Genomic DNA, 13309 nt, shown 5'->3' with positions numbered 1-13309 from the left:
CTCAGCCTCTCCGAGTAGCTGGGACTACAGGCGCCAGCCACCACACCCGGCTAATTTTTTTGTATTTTTAGTAGAGACTTTTAAGTATTTTTAAAGTATCAATTCATGTTTCTCAAAGAGTTCCTGAGAAATTATGCAGAGAAGGAAATTCAATATTATTTTATGGTGACAGACAAAAATTACTTCTACAATTAAAAGTAAAACTTTTGCCCATCAGCATCAGCACCAAAGGAATAAAGAAATGTGCATATGCTCTTATTTCTTTTTAATCCCTACTAAATCATTTTTAAAATGATACACGTTTTTATATTCATTTGATTCCTTTAGGGTCATTGGGGACAATCCAGAAGCAAACAGGACAATAAAAATAACCTTTACAGCATATTGCTGTCATAATTTCTGTGATTCTATTCTTCATGAGACCATGTCTTGTAGTTAAGATATTCTAAACTTAATTTCAGACAAATGAGAAGTCACTTAATTTAATAAATAACTCTAGATTACAACTTAAATGTGTCCTATTAACATTAATAATATAGTTTCATATCATTTTACTTGGAAAAGAATCATAATTTTTTTAATATTTAAAGACATTTCTAAAGTGATCTGTGGATGTCATGCTTTTTAAAAATGATAATAAACTACTGTATTCTTCTCAACTAGGGTAACCATCATTGCATTCTTAAAAAATGATAGTTTTGTTCATTAAAAATCATTAACTTTTCCAATGTATTATGTTGAATTTAAAAATTCATATATAGCATAAGTGAAAGATATGTACCTCAAATGTTTTAATAAAATAAATTTTTATCAAATGCATTCTGAATGAAAAAATACCAATCAATAACAAGGAAAAATATGCTATCTAAAAATCTGTTTATCCTACCAGGAAATAAAAGTTACTACATGTGAAATTGTAGTGTCATGACTCATGAATGAAATCAAAAGCATAGAAAAAACATCTTAATTTAGATGCAGCCTTGATGAAAAGGAGAAGTCATCTATATGTCATGGTCGACTTCGGGATAATACAGATTGCTGATATGCCTTGTGCTCCAGCCCCTGTGTGCAGATAGGTTTCCCACTCCTCGACAAACACTGGATACCTAAACAACTACCTGCAGTGCCATCATGCCCAGGCGCAGGCATCTACCGGAACCCAGGCCAGACTGGGCTGACACGTCTTACCTCGTAATGAACCCACATACACTTCTCCCTACTATCCAAAAGGCATAGCACAGGATATTATTGCCTTACATTTCAGAACTAGGGTAACATACTTCACTGTCCTTCTTACCAAAGGGTGAACCACTTCTTTATCATTTTATGGATCAGAATGTTCTCTGAGACCCCAATTTGGTTAGTATTTGCCTCCAAATTATTAGAAACTTCTCTGTATATCTTTAACTTAGATCAAATAAACTAAATACAGAGATGATAAAACTATGAATCATATATTTTGTCAGAGGTAAAAAAATATATATGTGTATATATATGTGTATATATATATACATACACATATATATACACAAATATGTCATGCTGTGCAAATTCCATTGGCATATTTCTAATTCACTGAAGTCCCACAGGGAAGTCACAGGGAATCTGGTGGAACCAAGATTTTTAAAATATGTATAATTCATAAAAATGTAATTATTTTTATCATTCCCACTATAATTACCTACTATCAGAGAAGTAAGCTACTGATAATTTCTGCCTACATGATACTTTCTGCTTACATGATGTATTTCCTTTATCTTACTCTGTGAAATACACTAAAAAGATTGCAAAACATGCAAATCTTTGAGCTTCAGTTTTCTTAATCACTTGTTATTCTCAAAAGTGATTTTAAAAATTTACAATATAATCAAATTGTATCACGAAAGGCACCCGCTCCACTAGTTATTAAGATATCCTGTAAAATCGAAGAAGGGTAATAGAGCCCAAATTAAAATGCGCCAGCAGACTGATAATCATTTTGACTTTAAATGTTAATCACACTAGAAAAAGCATGATTTATTCCTCCAAAGAGCCAAACATGGCTATCATTCTTATTCATATGTGCAACATGAATAAAATCAATAGGGACCTTGTGGTAGATTCACTATAATTAGGCATTCTAGTGCAGGGATTTAACATATCATAATGAGATTAAAGGTAGGTGAGTTTATTCCCTGTGTGTGTATTACCATTCGATATGGACAGGTTTTTTAATGAATGATTAGTCCCTTCCAGGCATTTGTGGGTAGTTGAAAATATGCTATTATATTAATCCAGCAACCTCACCTAGAAAAAAAATAAATTTTATAATATCTCTCCCATACCATTTCCATGAGCTAATGATGGGAAAATAAAAGAGATGAGATGTGTGCCAACGAAGTTTTATCTAACAAGGTGTTACTTTGCAGTTAATAAATAATGTTGCCCATTTTCCCATATACAGGTCTGTGGATCAACACACAGATGACTGTAAAATGAGAATATGCAGCAAAAACACGGTACCCCTCCAAGAAGGCATGGAATGATAGGAACCTTATGCATTTTATAGCCTCTCCATGGTGTGTATAATTTCACCAGGGAAATAGATGAGCAACATTCGAAGAATATTGTTCAAATATTTCACAGACTTATGCCGAAGCTAAGAGGATGTCCTTTAAGAGTCTTAAACTGCTTGGACAGGAAGTCGGCAGCTGGTAACTTCTTTAGGGTGAATTCATAAACACCATGAATGTCCACTTGAGACCTAAAATGCACAAAGTTGAAGCAGGTGAGTAACCAACCTTGGCGAAATATCGCATCCTTGCTGCATAAAGGCACCCAACGAAAACCAGAGACTATTAAAAATCCCAAATTCATTAGTTGATTCACTACTTTGTGTTTCTCTTCCATCTTCAAACTCCTCAGTGTGCCACTCGTAGGGGCTAAATCTGCTGACCAGGAATAAAACTACACTGACCCCAATGTAGGCAAAAACAATGCACATCCAGATCTCATAGGCTAAAGGATCAAGAAAGGAAAACACTCCTGGTTTGGACTTCTGAGGCTTCTTGATCATGATCGATATCCCGAGGCTCATGAAGGGCTTTGAGAAGTCAATCACCTCTTCTCTCACAAGGGTAATAGTTAGTGGAGCAATTGCAATATCAGCTTTCTGTAAGGGAAAAAAAGGAAAGTAATAGTACCTGGAGTCATGGTGAAAAGGGAATCGTGGTTATGTCACTGGATCAAAGAAAAAGGAGAGGAAGTCAGAAAAATGACAATAATTTTTTCCTTGGTATAGTCCCAGTAAAGGATAAACAAAAAGGAATTATTCCCTGAATGCTCCTCCTCTTTATGAATACACAGTATACCCATCTGGCTTGAATATGATCATTACACATCTGCACTGCATCCATGCATTTGCAGCCTTTTGACAATACATATGGCCCATATGCCTCAAGAGAGATGAAATGCTTGTCTCAGTTAATCTACATGTCTACTTCTGGCTTCAATCTTAATCTTTCAGATGTTCACAAATCAACAAGATAATGTTTCTAGAGTAATGTGGGAAATCAACAACCTCAGATATAGATACTTCACAGGGAGAGGAAGCAGTCTGTCAACAACAATTCAAATTGAATGACTTTATCTATGAGAAGAGCTATACTTACCCCATATACAAGTTCTCCAACCATCCCATTCCAAATTTTCGTGTCTGCATCCCTGGCCCCATACTTGCCATCACCAACAATCGTCAACTTGTACTTGAACCCACAATGTTTGGCGATTTCTGCAGCCAGGTCAACACAGTAGCCCTCATAGCGCTCATTGCCTTCAAGCATTTCATGATTTTTCTTCATCATAACATACGGAGATTCCTACATGAAAAGACTTTGCTTTAGCTGATTAAAATATCTGTGTTAATTATGTACTCTCATTGAATCAAATCTTCTGGTTTAATTATTACCTGTTAGCCAGAGTGAATGAAGAATATAGATGGTGAACACACAACAGTAGAGGAATAATTTAAGCATAATGTTTTCCCCCAGAAAGCCTCGGAATGTCTATCACTATAATTCATTAAGATGGCTTGTACGCAAGCATACCGAGTTACAAGATACTCAAAATCACAAACTCTTTGTATGTCCTCTAGCCATGTTTGTCATTACTAGGACTTAAAGAAAAATATTGCTGCTCAACACCTATTTTATTCAAGTTTGGATTCACCACACCCTTATCCTTGATTAAGCTTAGGCCAATCCCCAAACCAGCATTCACCCAAAACCCTGTGTCACTGCTGTCCCAAAGATAAGGTTCATGTGGAAATCACGTTCATGGCCAGTGATACACAAACTGAAAGGATCATTGTCATGATGATGTACTGATTCTACCCCCGCAGGCTTCAGGTCTCATTTCATCTGTGAGATACAATATCCTAGAATGATGCTACAAGTATAGCTAGAGAGTAGCTTCCCCCTGTAAACGTAAGAAAAAGGAAGCAAGAAAAAATGAATCAACACAGTCCAATATTCTCCATTGGAAAGTGACACTGAGGATATTTGGGGTCTCAATGAGATAGTTCCTCTCAATGGCATGATAAAGGGAAAAATCCTCAAATGTCTAATTTGCACTTATCAAGAGATTTTCAATTGCCTACCAATGCTTTAATTCAAATCCCTTATCAATCTATCTATATCTACTCTCAATATTGTTAGGAGAATAAATCACACCAAGTTACAACTTCACTGCTAAGGCCATTTTTTTTTTTTTTGTAAAAGAAAATACAACAAAATAGTTTGTCACAAAATTCTGTCCTATAACGAACACCATTTTCTCCATTTCATTTCACCAACAGCTTGTCATGCTGATCCACATCTCTCTTCCATCTATCCAAAGTGTGGGTGTTGAAGATCCAGTTCAATTTTTCCTTATTCATTCAATATGCATTTATTGTGTACTAGCTACGTGCCAACCAGTGCTGAAATTTGGAGTAAAAACAAGGGAAATAATCCTTATCTTTAAGGAGATCATATTTCATTAGATAGAATAAAGACAACTCAACATCATCATGAAATCATGTAACAAAGGGAAAGAAAGAATTTACACCGTATTGGGTGGGAATGGAAAGGTGAAGAACTCGCAGAAATATGAGGAACACTCTTCAAGACATTCCCCAATTGTTCGCCGATGTAAGCACCAGGGTAGGAATTATCTGTGTAAACTGTAGCGTTCCTTAAAGAAAATGGGGAACATTTTCAATGCTTTAGCTAGATCTTGTGCATTCCTTTTAACAGAATAAATATGCAATCAATAATTAAAACATTGCAAAAGAAGCAAAACAGATATTATTCTCCTAAAATATAAATAGCTACTCCTGCAGATATTAGCCATAAGAAAATACAAAGTAAAACATGGCATATGTAGCAAATTACCAAAATTGTGGTGACAACAACAGTCTTATTCTCAAGCCCAGAAGTGTCATTTCCAGAAGGGAGCTCAGTAAGAGTAACAACCATTTTGTCCACTTCACTCCAGTAGCCAATCTGGAAAAGGTTACAGCAGACAGACGTATGGATAAATGACTTGTCTATTAGCACAGCATTTAATCATTTTCAAAGCCATGTCTGAATCTGAAATTAGACCCACATTTACTGGACTTTTTCTAAATAGAAATGCCTTTTAGATATGTGAATCTAACAGAAATAAAAGGAAGTATTAAAAAATTCCTAAAAATGACTTGTCTCTTCATATTCACTTTTTGTATTTTCTAAGAGTAATTGTTTGGGAGTGGTCATATAGAAATGTAATTAAAATCCAAATAATGACATTTTAGCCTAAACAGCTAAAAGGTTGATGTTGAATTGAACAGTTACATGCATATTTGCACTAGCTACTTTTTGTCTTCTGAACCAGAAACCTTCAACAATAGTTCTTTCTCTTTCCATTAAAGACTTCCACTTCAGTCTAAAAAATTAAAGTTCAACAGCTCTACCTACAATTATTTTTAAAATTATAATTCAATGTTACTTACCAGAAATAAACAGACTTTAGGAAAAAAAAAACTTCAAAATATATCTGTTTCTGGAAGTTGTTAAACTCTATGTGAATACACATCTCCAGAATTCTCTGGACGGGTGAGCTCATAGGCTAGCTAACTCACCTCCTCACATAGAACTGCCTTTAAATCACTAAGGATTTACCTTCCGGGGCCCATTAGTTTTGAGCTCCATGATGTTAATTGTATAGTTTATTCTTTTTCCATTCTGGTCAAACTTTATATTTCCTGAGAGACCTTCAACCTGAACCTAATGAAGAAATGGGAAAGGAGCAGAGTTATATATTGACTTCAACCAAACATATACACTGTACAGATTACTTTAACCAGCTGAAGTCAAGAAAACTACATCAATAAAGTTTGTTTCTCTCTTCAACCTACCTTTGTGTTGTTAGAAAAGAACATTGCCTGTATATTAGACATAAGGAATAAGACCAGGATGACTAATTTAGCAGGAAGAAAACATTAATGGCCATATTAAGTCACGTTAGCGATTATTTTGAGTAACTGACCTGTTTGAGGGCCCTTTCTATTTCTACACCTTGTCCCCAGGGCACTGCTGGGTTCGCCAGACAGTCTCCCGCATTCCCCCTTCGGGAGATTTCAATTCTTTGCTTCCTTAGGTTGCGGAAGGCTTCAGTCATCACTTGAACGGCATCATAGGTCAGAGCAGAAGTATACTGCAAAGGATTACACACATTTCATAAGCACGGGAGAAAATTCAGAAACTCACTGCACCCCAGCAATCGAGACTGCAGTTGTTCAGCACACAATACCATTTAAAAGTCCAAGAATTTAAACACAATTTCTGCATCTAGAAACCTAAGAATCTAAGAGAAGCATTACAAAACATGGTGACTATGAAATGTGCTCTTGACTCTAAACATTTTCTATTATGGTAATATCTCAGCTGTTTCAGGTGAGACCTTTTCATAATAATTGTGTCAATGTTTATTTTTCTTTTTTTTTCTAACCTGCTTCTTGTTACAGCCTCACTTTATAGCCTGCTATGGTAATATATAAAATTATAAGATTAACAATTAATATTTCTTTACAGTCTAATGAGAAATTCATTTGTCAATGCAGAAGTAATATGGATTAGTTTCAGGATTCTTAGTCTCTAATTCAACCCTGGTCATGCTCACACTGATCTGCAGTGGTTTTAGGGGTGTCTACTTAGGCTCCCCTAGGCGATTCTGGTAATCAAGTAGAAGAACCACAAAACTTCACAATTTCTATGCCCCCATGCCTCCCTGCTTCAATAGTGTATGATAACATTGCTTCCAAACTTATGGTATTCAGATCCCAATGGGACAGCAGAATTATTATAGGTTCTAGGGCCAAGCAGATTAATACTACATGTGTACCAGGCACTGTCAGTGTCTAGATAAGTAGTAGTAGGTGCATGTATCTATACTACCATTTGCCAAATGGATGATGCTGTCAGTTAATGATTAATTACATTTTGACATTAAAGTTTTACTGAATGTTGAGAAAATTTCTGTCATTATTTTTCAATCTGTAGGTACTAAAAGTACGGTGAAGCTTGGGAGAAAAAAATGCAATACTGTACCATACTGATGTTGTGACATGCTAAATTCTTGATCACCAATCCAAAACAGGCACTCAGCATTCCCAAATAATTCTACTCAGTTCCTTAGTATTTCAGGTCTTTCACTCCCAAAAACGATAATTTCATCTTTGTCTTCTCCAAATACCCAGACCTCCACACACTTCTCTTTCTCTAAATTGCGCTGAAAATCTTGCCTTCCTTGTCATGGAAAAAAGATAAGCCATCTAACAGTAAAACCACTAAGCTCCCCATACTCTGTCGTTCACCTGAGACGACAATACAGGACATCTACTTAAGAAAATACTTCTTGAAGCAAATAAGAAATATCACATCAAGATATATCTGCTTCGCTTGTGTGTTTGTTTCTATTCTAAAGGAAAAAAATTGATTAATTTGTTTTTATACAGTGATAAGTTTATTGCCAAAATAATTCTTACAATCATGTTTAGGTCTCTGAAAAAGAAATGTAACCTAAATTGAATAAGTCAAATATTTTAAAATATTGCAGTTTGTATGGAAATTATGATCATAGCTAAAAGCCAACATTTTTGACTTAGCTTGCTCACATTACTAAGGGAAAGCTATTTGGCTTAGCTTGCTCACATTACTAAGGGAAAGCTATAAAGCCATCTACTAAATGTGTTTGAGGTCTACAAATGTTGGTTAACTACATTTAAAAAATATGATTAGCTTGAATGAATTTAAAGCATTTAGATCCACATAGCATATTATGAATATGATTCAGAGCATGCACACATTAAAAGTAAAAATCCTTTCAACCTTTTTCAAATGCTCAAAACTAATCAAGTCTTAAGCCTATTACCATTTTAAATTAAAAGTCACAATCATAGAAACACAATTCTGGGCTGAGAGAATATCAACAGCTTCTGTATCCAGAGTTCCTTTTTGCTTATGTTCTGCATGTATGGCTCACTTATTTTTCTAAACAAATTTGTTCACATTTTTTATTGGATAGTTAAATATTTCAGTTTTATTCTACCATTCATTAAACTAGATGTAAATGAATTTGAAAGGAGCATGATGGCAATGTAACTATCTCCTTTGAAAACAAATGCTTCATCTCTGCCCCTATGTTTATGTTCTGCGAAGTCCCTCAGCTGAGTTGGAAATTTATATTTCAGTGGACGACCATTTTGCTTTGCAGTGCTATATCACAATGGCATCATAGCCACACATTAAGAAGAAATCTGGGAAATCATTTTTACAGTCCATTTTCCAAATGTGCTTTTTACTTCGCTTTAAATGTATATTTATTGAGACTTATTTTTCAAAAATAAAATGAAATATGCATTTTAGACATGTTTGTTATGTCCAATAGTCATCAGCCAAACCAATCAATAATACATTACTGTAATCTCTGATACCAGAAAACAGTATTCTAACACCAAAAAAGGGGGGAATGAAAAGAAGTTCTGTGTATAGCTCAAATTTAATGAACATAAAAGAGGATAAATAGTCTACAGTATAAATTTTCATGGGTTATCACAATGACGGGCACCTTTTTCTAAACATAGTATCTACATCATAATAAAATTTAAAAAATATTCAAAGAAAAAGTACTAAAATTTAAGTACTATTAAAGTGTTATGATATTTTCCATGAATGGCGACTTTCAGAAATTTTCTTCAACACTTGAATTTAGTTGACTATAGTTTAAAATGCAATGCTTTCTAAACTATAGTCAACTAAATTCAAGTGTTGAAGAAAATTTCTGAAAGTCGCCATTCATGGAAAATATCATAACACTCAGAAGACAAGGCTCAAGCCCAGATTTTACTATTTACTGTTCTGTTGCCTTGGGCAAGTGAACTAAAGTATTATTGTCTAAGGTTGTTTAGTAAAATAAGGAGAGCAGTGCTTCTTCTGTCTATGTTATAAGAGTGTTGAAAAGGAAGGTAGGGAAAAATATTCATGTTTACCTCGTTCTCTTTGTGACAAGCCTGAGGTAGACAGTTTTCCAGTAAGTCTAAAAAACCCTAGGCCACAACCGTTTTTATTCCAATTCTATAGGTGAAGATTCCAAGTTACAAACTTTCATTTTACCCAGCTTCACAAAAAATGTGTGGCAAAAGTGGATTTGAATCCAGATCTCTGTGATTCCGAGGTAATTATGATGACCAATGGCCCTGGTTTTCCTCGATTGTCACAGTTTTGCAAGGAAAAGTCTTGAGTCCCTGGAACCTTTCCAATCCCAGGTACACTGGGATGGTTAGTTACTTTATTTGGCAAATACTGTATCAAATAAATAGATGTATAGTAAGTGAGAAGCTTGATGAGTTGTAAAATATGTTGTATATGTAAGTTATTGACCAGTAGGTTTGCATTATTTTCTTCTTTTGTTATTATCTATCTTGATATAAAACTAGTTTGTTTTTACAATGTTTTGAAAACCACTGACTCCACACAAAAGGGTTCTGTGATCTAATATGTACAGAAAATGATTTTCACATTGACATATTATAGACCCTCAGAAATCCCACAATAACAGTTTAACTGTTTAATTAGTATTTCCCAAACTAATTACCAATTTTGAAATTTCTTTAACATCAATTATTTTCCATAAGGATAGTGTTTTATGTAACATACTTCGGGATGTTAAAAAGTTTTATGGCCTGGTACATTTTATTTACTCCTTTCTAAAATAGCCTCAATTATTTAGTTAAAAAATTACTACACATTGAATGATATTCCTCTGGAGAATCTTATCCAATATTAATTCTCAGTTTCATCCTTTTACAAAATAATTTAAAACAGGGTCAAAAATTATGATTTCTAGGAAAGATAAGTAAATCTATAAGAAAAATTTTAAGAAAGCTTTTTTTTTAAGATAACCAACAGTGACCAAATCAAATAGGGCCATAAGACAAATGAACAGTATAAGAGAATGTATTATAAACTTAAAATTATTCACTTGTCTTAATTTCAAATTCAACTACAGTCTACCCTATGGAAAAGAGCTGTCTGTGATAAGGTCATCTTTAATTTACTGTAAAGCATATTGAATATGTGCCCTTTGAAACTTCACTGCATAAAGGCATAAAAATCTTCATAAAAACCTTAGTAAGCACACAAGCTCTATCACATTTTCCAAGCGTGAAAAGAGAGCTGCATTGGCAAGAAACCTAAATTAACATCTTTTATTATTCTCCATAAATAATAAAATAATTTTAATCTTCTGTGAAGAAAGAGTCTTCATGTAAAAGAAATAAATTTAAAACAATATATTTTTGCGTAAATTACCCAAATTGGCTATTAATCTTTACTGAAAATCTTACAGATTAAGAATTTTATATTCAGGAACTTTAGATTACTTAAGAATTCAAATTTTCAGATAAAGCTAATCAGATTCACCAAGACAGAAAAAAGATGCTGAAATCAAGACATTGTCTGGTTTTGATTTAGCCATAGGTAAGGACTTCCTTAGAAGCAGATCTTTTATTTTGTTGGTTGAATAAATCCCTCTCCCTGACTCTCTACTTCCTAGAAATCTTATAACAAGGTGAAAGTTCTTTATTTTTTATGATCTATGAAAAACAAAATATACATTGTCTAGAGTAATTTAGGATTCAATTTCGGCACCTGGAGACCAAAGATGTCTGCCTATCTGCAAGTCACTACAATCTCTGAGAGATAGAGGCACCACTTGAGATGTCAGACATTTGGCAAAAATTTGAAATGTTAACAATGTTTTATTGAGGGCTTAAGTTAGCACTTCACATAATCATGGTATTAGAGATTTGCAGGAAACCTAAGAGTTTACCTACACTTGTTCCCTTTACAGATAAATAAATATGAAAATGAGATGTGAGACCCCCCGAATTAAATTATAAATATTAATAATACATTTTTATTTTTAATGGTGTGATATACATATTTTTAAAATTCATGTTTGCAAAATAAACAATCTTATCAATATCAAATTCATGTTTAGTTCAGTCACTTACATGCTTTTTAAACTATAAAATACAAGGAATTAACATGTCAAATTTCAAACTTCCATGTTGTGTTGGGCAAAAGGCTATAATATTAGGAAGAGTGGACGCCAGTCTGCCAGCTGTGGTTTGGACAGTTAAAACACTCAAGAAGCAGAATTAATTCTATTAGGCCACTAGGGTACTATTTAATGCACGACACTAATTACTGAACTGAAAAAGATTATACTATTTTCAGGCAGATCTAATAACTCTCTTAGGACAGCAATTAAGAAAGTTTGAGTCTGCGTGTGAAGTTGTTTCCAGAATAAAATGAGATTCTTGTGAGAAAGCCATTATTTAAAGTGCCACACAAATGTCAGCCACGGATTATTGTTGAATTCCTTAACACCAGTAGGAGACTGAAGACACAAAAGTTGAACAAAGGTTATTGTGTGATAAGGTAGAATGGCTAGTCGTACCTTACACAATGTTGGAGACATTAAAAATACTAAAAATCAGTCTAAAAATAGAAATATTCACAAATTATTTTTGAGATAGTGGGAAATATATTTATACTCTTTCTCTTTAAAAAAATTACTTGTAAGGAAGATAAAATGACTGTTTTAATGTTCCCATGTAAATCCTGGGCTATGATGGGTCAGGTCAGATAACTACATTAACTTTACATTTTATCAACTAAAATAACTCATTGCTTTTCTGCCAGGGCTCAACAAGAGAACACATGCAGAAATCTATGGCAGAAATCTAAATCATATTTCATCACAATAATAATGTTATATTTTTTCCTTTAATTATTCAATATTTTTCAATTCATTACTCTTCCTCCCTACAAATGTCTATTGTGTGCTTACTCTTTGTAAACCACTGTGTGATATTTAAGGCTAATAAGATACAAATGAGACAGATTTCCTTGGAGAGGCTTATTTGTAATCCACAAATATCTCTTGACTGAATTTATATCAGTATATTATCTATGAATGATTATTTTACAATTATTATTTCATTTATGAAGAAATTAAGAGAAATGGCAGATGTAACAAATCCATCTATTTCCCTCCATCCCTATGCCACAACCACAATTAAGACAACCATTGTCTCTTGTCTGACTGTGATATCTTCCAAAAGCTTCCCAGACTCCACCAGCGCTCCCTGCAATCTCTTGTCATCAGGGCAGCCATAGTAATCTTCCTGTATCAAAGCCATGATCAGCACTCTCCTCTCGTAGTTCCCTGTTGCTCTTCAAATCAGACAAGAAAATCCTTAATATGTCAACAAGGCATAAAACTTCTGGATCTTACACAGTTCTAAAGTATGATTTCTCAGCATTTCTTCAAATCATTTCTGTTCAACCTCTAGCCTTATGGAAATATTTATATTTTCCTTGCACTGGAGACGATATATATCCTAGTTCCTTTATCTGGAATCATTGTTCCTTATGCTTTCTCCTAACTCCTACTTCTTCAGGTCTCCAATTCCATATTGCTTCCCCTGAGAAGCCTTTTCTTACCTCCAGAATTAGGATTAGGATCTTCTCATAGGTGATACCACAGTACCTTTGCTTTTCTTTATTTGTTGATTCAGGAAGTCTCTATTAGATGGTTACTATGTATGAGGATTTATTCTAGGAGCCTGGGATATCTCGATGAATTTTTTTTTAAATGGCACTTACTTTCAAGTAGGAGGAGATAATTGACAGTGAAATGAATCCATACATGATAAGAACAGTAAACTAAAAGGTAAGAATTG

At 34.0% G+C, this 13309-nt stretch overlaps 1 protein-coding gene across 5 annotated transcripts in view; it reads right to left on the bottom strand.

Moving 5' to 3' along the window:
- The window catches only part of GRIA2 (glutamate ionotropic receptor AMPA type subunit 2), a 142889-nt gene that overhangs the window by 29401 nt on the left and 100179 nt on the right, over positions 1 to 13309 (bottom strand). For all 5 annotated transcript variants that reach the window (XM_003257893.4, XM_004088542.3, XM_003257894.4 and 2 more), the window contains exons 7-11: positions 6547 to 6714; positions 6180 to 6284; positions 5412 to 5522; positions 3651 to 3857; positions 2781 to 3151 (exon numbers count right to left, since the gene is read on the bottom strand). In XM_003257893.4, the coding sequence (XP_003257941.1) occupies positions 2781 to 3151; positions 3651 to 3857; positions 5412 to 5522; positions 6180 to 6284; positions 6547 to 6714 (962 nt within the window). The remainder of the gene's footprint in view (positions 1 to 2780; positions 3152 to 3650; positions 3858 to 5411; positions 5523 to 6179; positions 6285 to 6546; positions 6715 to 13309) is intronic.

The sequence above is a fragment of the Nomascus leucogenys genome, chromosome 7b, assembly GCF_006542625.1.
Source record: "Nomascus leucogenys isolate Asia chromosome 7b, Asia_NLE_v1, whole genome shotgun sequence".
NCBI lineage: Eukaryota > Metazoa > Chordata > Mammalia > Primates > Hylobatidae > Nomascus > Nomascus leucogenys.
This window is presented reverse-complemented; position numbering and strand designations above follow the sequence as displayed.